Source organism: Hipposideros armiger, unplaced genomic scaffold (assembly GCF_001890085.2).
Source record: "Hipposideros armiger isolate ML-2016 unplaced genomic scaffold, ASM189008v1 scaffold_561, whole genome shotgun sequence".
Taxonomy (NCBI): domain Eukaryota; kingdom Metazoa; phylum Chordata; class Mammalia; order Chiroptera; family Hipposideridae; genus Hipposideros; species Hipposideros armiger.
The window spans coordinates 278,122-290,621 of NW_017731911.1; the positions used below are offsets into that span (position 1 = coordinate 278,122).

Genomic DNA, 12,500 nt, shown 5'->3' on the forward strand with positions numbered 1-12,500 from the left:
GGTGCCAACTTGGGCCAGTGAAACAACATCCTCCACAACTAGACTGAAGAACAAAAGGACAGCAACTTGTCTGTTCCCCTTCCCCCAATTCTCCAGCCCTGTTCCCATCCCCCCAATTCCCCAATTAAAAAAAATTATAAAATAAAAAGTGCTTCAGACGGTTTTTATTCTTAGTCTGATGTAGGAAACACTGACTTAAGCCAAGCCTTAATGTTGACAAGTTGTCATAATTGTAAGTTAATGTGTTATGTGGAATTTTCTTGTGTGGGTAACATATTACTGTATCATGTGGTAGTAGAAGTATGATAAATATTAATGTTGACAAACTGCCATAATTTTAGGGTCAATAGCTTCTCCTTTGTGTGGAATTTGCCTGTCCTGTAAAAGGTATTAGGTACCATCCTGTGGACGTGAAGACACTCAAAACTAAACAGTATTTGTGCCCCTGAATGCCAGGGTGGCATTCCATCGGTCCCCACTCCCTTCCCCACTTCTCTTTTTCTCCTGCCCCACTTTCCTCTTGGTTTTCTTTTTTCCTCCTGTTACCTGTCAGAAGGTACAACCTTAAGTTACCAAAATTCTTATCCTAAAACATGAATTAGCTTGCTAAGTATATAAAACTTAAAAGGTGACCAGGTGTGTGGTCCCATCAGCAGTTAAGCTAAGTTTTCCTTTCCAAGTCCTCATCTGAGTTACCTTCATGTGGCCCAGGTGTGGCACTGGTTCTAAACTAGTCTTCTTGGTTTTTCTGTGCCAGTTGCCAAACCAGGTGATCCTCCTGCTCCAGGAATTCCTTATCTTGATAATTAATTCTTAATGCCTAGTAATTATAGAAGTTTGAGTGTTTTTGTATTATTTCTCGCTGAATGAAGCAGTTCTGAATCCTTTCATCCTGCCATCTTAGCACATTTGCTACAATGAAATCTAAAAGACTTATTGAGTTAGAGAACTGAAATTAATATACAATGTTACAGGATCTTGATTATCTTTCTATTTTACATCCTCATCTCAAAGGTGCTCTTCTAGTTTGTAGGATATTATCAATCTTATTAGAACATTCTTAGTACTTTTGATATGTGTATTTTCCCATTTTGTCTTCCGGAATTCCAGGAATGCATATTCTCAAGGAGACTTCTCATATAAGAACGTTTATATGAATCTTCGTTTACATGAAACTTCTGCAGCTATCTTTGTGCAACTCAAGTTGTGCATAGATTTTTATCCAAAGACCAATCTATAAAGAAATATCTTAAAAGGAAGATGCCATTTCCTTTTGGTGGTTATTTTCTCTTTGGATAAAAAAAGTCTTACACATAGTCTTATGCTATTATAATAACACTATTCATAGTCCAGCATCTATTAATTGTTGCAAAATGCAGTCTCAAAAATTTCTAAGCTGGCTTGTTTATTTCTAAACAACTGGATGTTGTTTTTGCTTCTCTAAACTTTGTTGGTCTTTTTGTTTTGAGCAAGTCTGATCATGGTTCCCAAACAAGAAACAAATCACATTACCCTGCATTTCTCAAAGAATTTACAATCTAGCTAGGGACAGCAAAAATGAAAAGTAAAATAAGCGTATCAGACACTGCCCGTCAGTGTCACAGCACAGGAATGGTACAAACAGGAAAACATAAATTCCCAGTAAAGAGAGAGTTGATAATCTGTAAATTTGTGAGCAGATACATTTGCTCACAGAAAAAAATGTCTGACCACCTTTCTGGCATCTCCTAAGGAAGACACACGTGTGTCTACTTATTTCATTTTTCTCACAGGCAAGTCCCATTGTGACCTCCCTACTTCTTTTGCACATTCACACTTAAGCGTTATTTGTCATGACCACTTTAGGTTTTCGTGAGGATATTTCTCAGAGTCCTGAGGCAGATAATCAGGACAGCTGGCTGTTTGGGCATAAGAAGAACCGAGATCACAGCAGTCAAAGTCTCAGGGGACCTCTGCTTTCTAGTCAATAGAAGTCGGGATTTGTCTTTACTTAGGCTCCAGAAATCAGAGTCGTTTGTTTTTTCCCTCTATCCCAGTATTGTCCTTCCAAGTGTCCCCTTTCCCTGCCGCCTCACCTCCAGTGCCACTCTCTTCTCCCACTCTGCTTGCTGTAAGAGGCAATAAGGTCAGCCAATTGCCCGGACTTTTCTCCCAGTGAAAGAATTTAAGCACGTGACACAAGTGCATTGGCAAAATGAATCACATATCCTGCCCTCAACTACCTTATCCCTAGAGAGGCACAAGCCTAAAACTGTGTGCATTTCCCTGGGGCTCTCTCTTGTCATGCTCCTTTGCATCAGACCTGTCTTCTTGGCTCTGGTCTATAAGATAGAAGTTCCTCATACTTCAAGGCTTGGGCTACTACTCTTCGATCATCATCTGCCCACTTGGGCAGGCTTCTGAAGAGTGAGGGCCTTTCCTCTGAAAGGTCCTCATTCTTTCTGTCCTTCCCCTCTGCTGCCTCCTGTTTCACCACTTCTGACAAAAGTGCTGTTTCAGAAACTACATTTCCAACCTGTCAAGCCTCCTCTGCCTGCCTGTACACCATATTATTCCTATTATCTCCTTCTATCCCTTGCCCTGATCATAAGCCTCCCCCCACCCCCCGCCAGAGTCCCATTAATGTAGTTACAGAGCACATTTCATATAATCATTGTCTGTCTTATCATATCACATTTCAAGTATATGACTTTGTACAGTTGCATTTTAGTAAGACCCTTGCTGTCTTATGTGGAGATTGGTCCTCAAATCTAGCTTACTTTGGGGAAGCTTATGTCTCAGTCTTTACCATTCAAGACTGGACTTAGACATGATGTACACATTTAAAATTTTTCACTGAAGCTGTTTTGCTAGACCATTAAATGTATCAGCCAGGCTGTTAGAGGGTTTTACGAGAGCTCAAGTTTGACTATTGTCTAGGACTATTGTGTCTGAATCTGAGAGATTGTCTGTTTTCATTGTAACAGCACTGAAGTGCTGTAGTTCTTTTTCATTGTAACAGCATTGAAGTGCTGTAGGGTTTCATTGTAACAGCATTGAAGTGCCGTAGTTCTTTTTCATTGTAACAGCATTGAAGTGCTATAGTTCTTGTTCAGACCTCCACTATTTTTCACTGGTTCAAGATCTGAGTTTTGTCTGGTTAAAACTTGGTAATAGTAAAATTTATAGTAAAATATTCATCCAGCAGAATGTCTGATCAGTGTTCAGCTATTAAATTTGCTTTCTTTATTTTCATTTCAGATTTGTCCAATATGTGCAGCATTACCTGGAGGAGATCCTAATCATGTCACGGATGACTTTGCAGCTCATCTTACACTTGAACACAGAGCCCCTAGAGATTTAATATCCTTTAAAGAAGCAACGAAGGAAAGAGTTGTTTGTAACATTTGTCATTTTGATTATTTTTAAGGACAGTATCCCCAAAGAGAAAAACTAACCTCCAATTTATTTTAGTTTGATGTTTTGCTGAAAGTGATTCAGTGTTGAGATGCAGTCTCTTAATTCTCTTTTATACGCTATGACTTTTCTATGAATCATGCTCAGTAAGTGAAAGTTGACTTGCTCATCATCATTAGCTCAGAATTTTTCAAGACAGTTGACCAGGTTATAAATCTTCAGGAGGGTGTTTTCATACAAAAGAGGAAAATGCTAATCCAAATTAAAATCTAATGAATTTACTATAAGGCGGGGTTTTTTTGCTTCCCCTCCCTGTTCTCTGTTGCCTTTCCCTATTATAGGGAAGGTAGGCAGATGTGTATTTGGGGCTCCTTTGCCTTTTGGAGTTCCCTTCTCCAGAGAAAGCCATTTCCTGCCCAGTCTTGGAGTAGGATAGCATGAGGTCAGGTCCAGCTCTAAATTCCTTTTCCACTTTCATTTCTGCTTCCCCTTCCCAACAAAGCCTATCTCACCACAGTTCCTGGCAGTGTTCCCTGTAATCTCCCAAGAGTTTACTGGCCTACTAGAGTAGTTAATTTTGTAGATTTCGTGCTTCTGGTTTCAGGTTATGAATTGTTTTTTTAAAACTGTCATCTGTTCGGGTTCTGTTCCCATGTAAAAGTTTCAGTGTTCATTGCAGTTTGAAGCAATTCAGGAGCTAATCACAACCTTTCTGTCTGCCAGGCTTTATTCTCATTCTTTTGGTTGCCTCCTGGCAGTCATAATTCAACCTTAGACCTACTTAGGGAGAAACTGGTCTGGTGTTTTTCTTGTCTTACAGCTTCCATCCCTTACTCACAGTTCCTAATTTTCTAATTGGAAATAATGGCCCTTTAGAGTTAGGGGAAGATAAGTGAAACTAATGGAAAGTAAAGATATGGACTGAACCTGAGAAATTAGAATGTCAGCCTGACCTGAGCCAGTCTCAGGGCTGGAACTCGCAGAGGAAACCACTTTCTTTAAGTGCAGGGACACTGAAAGCAAAATGAAGAAAGCAGTGATTTTTTTTTTTTTAAGAGAATAAGAAAACCCAAATGGGCCCAAAATACTTAAGCCTTTGAGTCACTTTGCATTTTGTATAAAGAATTCTATAACAATACACATGCTTGATCCATGCTGCTTCACTCCATCCGTGGAGAAGCTAAGCAAGTAATTTAAAACCAAGCTGTTATCCTGAGCTTTTTCAGCAAGTTCAAGACCCTCTAGTGAAATTGGTATCCATGCAGTAGAGTGTCCCACATCATCTACATCTATTTTTGTGAGATTTTTTTGAGTCTTTGGTTACCAAGAGAAAATTTAATTGTGCAAAATATGAGTAGAAGAGGCATATGTTATATTTTAGATTCTAGATGAGTATCACCATGAAGTTCTAGAAAACAAAATGTTGGAATAGCAATTATCCTGGAAACATACTAATTTTTCAGGTACTTACAGGTGCAACTAGGTGATAACTTTTGTTTGGCATGAGCGAGTGGCTTTTCTCTAAGTCTCCTAAGCACCAGAATTCCTGCCCCGCACCCCCCCCCTTTTTTTTTTTTTTTAGCAACAGCATTGAAAAAGGACTTCAAAACAGTTTAAAACTAGTAACCAAAAGGACTCTTACTCCTGAATTTAAGTTGTTCATACTGTTCCTTTCTCATTACAGCTGATAATTGAGATTTGGTTAGCTTATATATTAGCATACCCTCCCCAGATATAAAAGCTGATGCTTATTAATAGTGGTCACTTTGATGTGAACATATATGAAATTCAATACTGAGATCACGGTGAGGCATTGTCTGACCTTGGGTGTCTCACAGGACGATGCCTTTCACCTCGTCTGACTGTTATTCTGGTCATTGTACTGGAGCCTAGGAAGAAATTTATTCCTACCTGGAGAAACTTAGTTCCCTTTGAAAACACATGCTCATTCACTCACTCACTCACACATTGCTTTATACTTGCGTGTCTTTTCTTAGAGTTAATAGCCCTTATAGAAGTAGTTGTGACATTTGCATTCTAAATTTAAAATGCTATTTTAAAATTCTTAACAAACCTGCATGTCTAACTAGCAAGGGCTCAAGAGATTTTCTTTATTTTTTCTGTAAAATACTTGGGTCCTTTTCTTAACTTTGGAGTTACGATGAATCGAGTGGTGTTCGACATGTACGTAGAATGTTTCACCCTGGCCGGGGATTAGGAGGTCCTCGTGCTCGTAGATCAAACATGCACTTTACTAGCAGTTCTACTGGTGGACTTTCTTCTTCTCAGAGTTCATATTCTCCAAGCAATAGGGAAGCCATGGATCCTATAGCCGGTAAGTTAGTTTTATATTAATAAAGGAAATGGCCGGGGAGGAGACTCCCTTTAAAATTTTTTGGTGGGATTCATGTTCTTATCCTATATCTTTCACAAAATTCCCCCAGATTTTATAAGTCTAAAGTATTTTTAAAATAGACAACATAATGTAGTCCATATTATTCTAGCATTTCTTTAAGTCTTAAACTAGAGGTGCATAAGATAATAAGAAATGACTACTTTCTGTTTGTGGCTTGCATTGAAACTCAAGAAAATTGTAAAAGATTTCAGTTGAAATGTCATATTTTGCCATATATAATGTGCTCCCGTATATAATGCACACCCGCATTTTGGCCCAAATTTGGAGGAAAAAAATATTGTAATTTTATTTCAAATTTCTAATTTGTTTACATTTGGGTACTTGTTTTTTGTATTATAAAGGAATTTTAGCATTTATTTAAAGATTTTATTGGGGAATTGGGGGAGGGGGACAGTGTGGGGAATTTGGGGAAGGAACAGCCAAGTTGTTGTCCTTCAATCTTAGTTGTGGAGGGTGCAGCTAGCTCAGCTCCAAGTCCAGTTGCGTCACTCAGCTCAAGGTGCTGTGTTCAATTAGTTGCAGGTGGGCATAGCCACCATCTCATGTGGGAGTTGAACCAGCAGCCTTGCTGTTAAGAGCACATGCTCTATCCACTGAGCCATCCGGGCAGCAGCTCAGCTCAAGGTGCTGAGTTCAGTCTTAGTTGCGAGCAGGCATAGCCTACCATCTTGAACAGAAAATGTTGTTGTTAGGAGCACGTGCTGTCACCAGCTGAGCCATCCTGCCACCTGTTGGAAGCTCAGCAGCAGCTCAGCTCAGGCGCAGTTCACTGGCCCATGTGGGAATTGAACCGGTGACCCTGTTGCTCAGAGCTCGCACTCTTGAGCAAGCTCTTAACCACCTGAGCCACTCGGCCATCCCCCTAGCATTTATTTTTTAACATGTTGTGGTACAAGAAATTTTATGTACCAGTAACAAATTTACAATATTTACATACCAGAAAAGGCCAAGAACTCTTCGTCATTGCAAGTTCATCTTAAGTTCAACAAAACCGATGATTGTATTCCAGGGTACTTTGCATACGGCTATTGTTATTGATTTCTAGAGTTACATTTCTAACTCATAAGCATAAACAAAAGAATGAAAAACATATAGATATGAAATTAGTACTACGTACATATAAATGCACATTCTTATTTTCCCCTCAAAATTTGGGCAAAAAAGTGCACAATTATACACGGCAAAATATGGCACCTCCAAAATCCCATGGTTCAACCTCCACAAATACACAGAAAAGAAAACTAATTGACAAGACTAAAGAATTAAGCTCTTCTCATACAAGAAAGTAAAGTAGGAATTTCTCTGTTCTTGCCTTGATTTGAGAGCTATATTGCTGTGGAACATACCGAAAATTACATATTTTAGAAGCTTGGGAAAATCTTGCTAAAAATACAGCATTGTAGTTTGTAGCAAGTTACATGATTTAATGCACGGCCAACCTGGGAAGCCGGCATCAGAACACAGGGCTGGGAGTCAAAATAAAATATCAAAAATCACTGTAGTTATCAGAAGGTAACTAGACTTTGAGTGGTGAGCACACAAGAGGATACAGATATTGAAGCACAGTATTATACACCTGAAATTTATATGTTATAAACCAGTGTTACCCCAATACATTTATTTTTTTTAAAAAGAATCACTAGCCTGAAACTGAAAGACACACCAAGCACAGACAGGCCACTGGTGAGACTGGGAAGCCTGTACAAGTTCTGCTTCTGTGCACGTGGTGGAACGTGTACCTGGAAGCCATGGTGCGCCTTACAGAACATCGTGAAACACTAGAAGCGTAAACCTGTGCTAGAAACTAAGAACAGTTTTACTCATATAATGTCCTCAAAAATGTGATATACACAGTGTAAAATATTCATTCCAAATGTGCTGTGGGCATTTGGATATGCAGTAAGCCCAGTAAACTGAATTTTGGGGATTTAAAAAACATTTCTTCAAAGCAAATACAGTATTTACCTATCTTTGGTGGTAGTCTCTAAAACTAAAAGTTAAATTTCTGGGAGCAAAACTCAAAATTGAGAAATTCTCTACATTCAGTTTTTTTTCTGTTAGTGAAAATTAGTTTATTTTAGTGATGTACTATATGAAAGAATGATGTAAGAAGCCCTGGGAGAAAACAGCAGTGAGCAAGAAAAACACAACCATACCCTGTTAATGAGTTTTAATGTTGAAGAGCATTTGCTAGCCTAGGAATGTCTACAAGGCAGTTGTCATTCCATGTAAGGAGGTAGGTGGACCCTCCATGTGGGAGAAGGCAATGACTGCACCTTCCTTAGAGGAGAACGCAGGACAAAGGACCCCATCACTCTTGATGAGAACAACCTTATTGAAACAGAGTGTGGATTGTAATAGACCGCTAAATAGGCTGTACGGTCAGGAGCCAGTCAGCTTTACTGAGCATTGCCAGTGGTTCTCACAGCAAGTGGTACCCTGGTACTTGCAAATGACTGCAGAAAGTACCAGAGAGAGAAGGCAGAGGCGAGTGTGCAAGGATCACAATAAAAAATGATCCAGGTCTCTTGATCCTTGCTTTCTGGAGTTCTTGTTGAGAGGGTTTATATTCTGATGGGACTAGTAGATGAATCACTTTAATCTACTAAACTAAGAGAAAGTAAAACCAAATTAGCTCATTAAGCAAATAACTTAATCTGTTACATTTTGCTTAAAACAAAAATAATTGTATGTGGTTAATACTCATGTGTGTATCCCCCACACCACTCTGCCTCCAGGAGGTGTGCTAAAAGGCATTGAGCTCCAAGCTGAAACTTTGTTGCCATGGGTGCCTTCCTGTCGGCCATCATTTTTAATGTCCCTCAAGTAAAAGTGATCTGTGTTCTTTTGTTTCCGCAGTATAGGCGTAGACATTAACTGTCTTTATTTCCATTGGCAGAGCTTTTATCCCAGTTGTCAGGAGTGAGGCGCTCTGCAGGAGGACAGCTTAACTCTTCAGGCCCCTCTGCCTCCCAGTTACAGCAACTGCAGATGCAGCTGCAGCTGGAGCGGCAGCACGCGCAGGCAGCGCGGCAGCAACTGGAGACCGCGCGCAGCGCCAGTCGGCGCGCTAACACGAGCAGCGTCACCACCACAGTCACACAGTCCACGGCCGCAGCCAGCACAGCCAACCCAGAAAGCAGTCAGCACACTATCCAGAATTCCCAGTTTCTTTTAACAAGGTAGCTCATTTATTAACCTGACTTTGAGAAGCAGTGCTTTATTAGTACTGTGCAATCTGAAATGATCTTTTCTCTTTTGTGCTTATATATGTTCTTAAACACTCTGCCTTTGATCATACGTTTAAAACCCACAGGCCTCTAATAAAAAGTGCATATTTAGTATTTCCCCAAGAATATGAAAAATAATTCTTATTTTAGATAAAGTAGGATTGCTGATGGTCTTGTTCTAACAGTATGTCATTATTTCATGAATTTATTTTCCCAGATTACCCATAAAACTTAAACACCATATCATGACATATGGGACATATTAAGTACATTTGTTATCATAATTAACATTGCTTTCTTTGTATTGCCAATTTCAGTCAGCTGTGAAATATTACAAGGTACAACAGAGGATTTCATAACAGTGGTGGTTTTCTCCTGAGAATTTCTAAAGAAGTGGTATTTAAATTCTTATAGTTGGCACACACAAAAGTAACTACTCAAAAAATGGGTTACCGTGGTGTTAAAAATATTCAGTACACACAATAAATAGCCAACAGCAGTCCTGGAACTTGCAAAATCTAGGTATCTACTTCAAAAAGGAGACCTACTGATGTATATATCTGCTGATAGTTCACTGACTTGTGGTTGGAATGAATGTCTTGCAAGTGCCCTTTAGAAAAGATAACCTTCCTACCCTCACCCCATTGTTTTCTTGTTTCTTTTATTTTTTTAGCCCCCTACTCAGTGAGCTTGATCTGGACTTTTCTCTGTAGTTACTGTACACTAGACACCCAGGTCACAGGGCATGATGTGGGTGGCCTCTGCCTGCTTTCCTTGGATTCTGGATTTACTTTCTTGAAGGCCCCTTTCTGTCATCTCATTCTGTACATCGCATAGTAGCTTGAAATTTGCAGACCACTTTCCACATCTTTCATTGTACCATTTGTTCCCGACTCGTATAATTTCCCAAAAAATAATCCTTGGAACTTCTCAGAACTTCAGATATATTAACGTGCGTGGTGAATCTTCAAGAGGAGAATGGTTGCAGTGTCTCCAAGGGGAAATCCTGGTCTCTGACTGCACAGCTGTTTGATGATATGTATGGGGTTCAAGCCTTATCTTGGGCCAGAGGCAGTTCCTGTTCATGTTTCTTTGAGATCCAAAATGGTTGACCTTTGGTTGACCATTTAGAAAGTGATTAAGTGCCTGTCAGATTCCAGTTTTGGTGATAGAACCAGCTAGTTTTGCTAACCCCATTTTGAAGATCTTTACAAGCTTTGCAATTAATTCTAGATTCCAAATGAAGTTTGGCCCATCAGAAAACCTAGCCCTAGTACCAGGTTTTATTTGCACCTCGAGAACGAAACATTTTGCCAGTTATTTCCTAAAAATCACAGTAGCAATATTGGAATTAATGCTCTCCAAAGGGTTGGAACCTCAGCCTATGCTTCTAGTTTGCTTGCTTACTATTGGGTTGTTGGAAAAGTCAGGACGCATTTTTGCAACAGGTGGTGCTAGTTCATTTTTGGAAGTACTAGAGTCATTTGCATCTATGTTACTCCTATGTCATTTGAAAGCTGACAGTTGTAGCCTCACTAAAAAAAAAATTGAGCGATTTGGTTGAGTTTTGGAGATTTTACAACAAGTTGAAGATGGGAGACCAAACTGTGAATTTTCGCCATATTTTACTGTTTTACTTCTGTAAAGGGGAGAATGTGCGTCAAGCTTGTGAAAAGTTGTGTACAGTTTATGGTGACAATGCTCTACTATAACGTCAGTGCCAACAATGGTTCACAAAATCCTGTAATGGTGATTTTGATTTCAACGACGCTTCTCTGTCAGGGAGGCCCACCGAGGTTGATGACGACAAAATAAAGGCATTGATCAAGTCAAACCCACATTACACGACATGAGAGATTGCAGAAACATTGAACATCCACTATTCAAGTGGTCACAACCACCTGAAGAAGCTGGGATATGTAAGCAAGCTCAATATTTGTGTTCCGCACGAACTCAAAGAAGTTCATTTGACGGTGCATATGAACATCTGCAATATGCTCATTAAACGCGAAGAAAACGATCCTTTTTTTGAAGTGACTGATAGCTGGTGATGAGAAGTGGATTGTTTATAACAGTGTGGTGCACAAATGGTCTTCGTCCCGACATGATGTTTTGCCTCAAACGACATCAAAAGCAGATATTCATCAGAGGAAGATTATGCTCTCAGTGTGGTGGGATTTTAAAGGTATCGTGTTTTTCGAGCTCCTACCAAGGAACCAAACAATCAATTCGAATGTGTACTGTCAGCAACTGGACAGTTTGAATGAATCCATCATTCAGAAATGCCCAGAGCTTGTTAATTGTAAAGGACTTGTGTTCCATTGCGACAATGTGAGACTACACACAAGTTTGATCACTCGTCAAAAAGCATTGGAGCTTGAATGGGATGTGTTGCCACACCCACTATACTCGTCAGACCTTGCGCCGTCAGACTTCCACTTGTTTTGCTCTCTTCAAAACTTGCGTGGTATAACATTCAATTCAGATTAGGCTGTAAATCAGCACCTTGTTCAGTGTTTCGCCGGTAAAACGGGTCCTTCTATGAATGAGGAATTATGAAGGTCACTGAAAGATGGCAAAAGGTTATCGAACAAAACAGGCAATATATCATTCATTGATCTTTGTTCTTTTTTTTAAGATTTTATTGGGGAATCAGGGGAAGGGGAACAGACAAGTTGCTGTTGTTTTGTTCTTCAGTCTGGTTGTGAAGGATGTTGCTTCACTGGCCCAAGCTGGCACCATCATTGCGCTCTTCCCGGGCGAAGCGTGTCAGTCGCCAGCTTCTGGACGGCCGCTCACGCTGGCTGCCGGCTACACACAGTAGCTTACAGCAGCCCACTGCAGCAGGGGACTGCAGCCCATGCTTTCGCCGGCGACCCATGGCAGCCCAGCTCCAGGTCGAGCTGTTGTTCATCATCTTAACTGTAGAGGGCAGTGTCACTGGCCCTCATATGTGGGATCTGAACCGGGGCCCTCTGGTGTCCCAAGCCAGTTCTTAACCATTGTGCCACTCAGCCGGCCCTGATCTTTGTTCTTTATATAAATAAATGACCTTTGAAAAACATAGAAAAAATACGTCATGACTTTTCCGACAGTTCAACAGATAACCTTCTATACATCCTTTATTTTTCTAGAATAGCTTTGACTTTATTTTCTTTACCAAAGGCCTTTTCCAAAGCTAAGGACATGGATTGTATTTCATTCCTTCACACTTTTATAGTTTTTGATTGAGAATATGTAGCCTATTGCTAAGTCTCCTATTCCATTAGATACTTTATTGTGATACTCTTAATTTGGTTTTAACCATAAATGTCATCAGTCATTTCCTTTCAATGTGGATTTAATTTTGTATGTAATTACCTTCCAGATCGTTTTGCTTTCTTTAAATTCTGAAATTCAGATCTTTAGTTTGTTTTCTGAGCAATAGATCTAATCATTCAGTGGTTTGGAACTTGACA

The 12,500-nt window shown here is 39.8% G+C and overlaps 1 protein-coding gene across 1 annotated transcript in view; it reads left to right on the top strand.

Annotated features, from left to right (window-relative positions):
- KCMF1 (potassium channel modulatory factor 1) overlaps positions 1–12,500 on the top strand; it is a 77,106-nt gene that overhangs the window by 61,256 nt on the left and 3,350 nt on the right. The window contains exons 4-6 of the mRNA XM_019623790.1: positions 3,241–3,342; positions 5,557–5,731; positions 8,712–8,994. Coding sequence (XP_019479335.1) covers positions 3,241–3,342; positions 5,557–5,731; positions 8,712–8,994 — 560 coding nt within the window. The remainder of the gene's footprint in view (positions 1–3,240; positions 3,343–5,556; positions 5,732–8,711; positions 8,995–12,500) is intronic.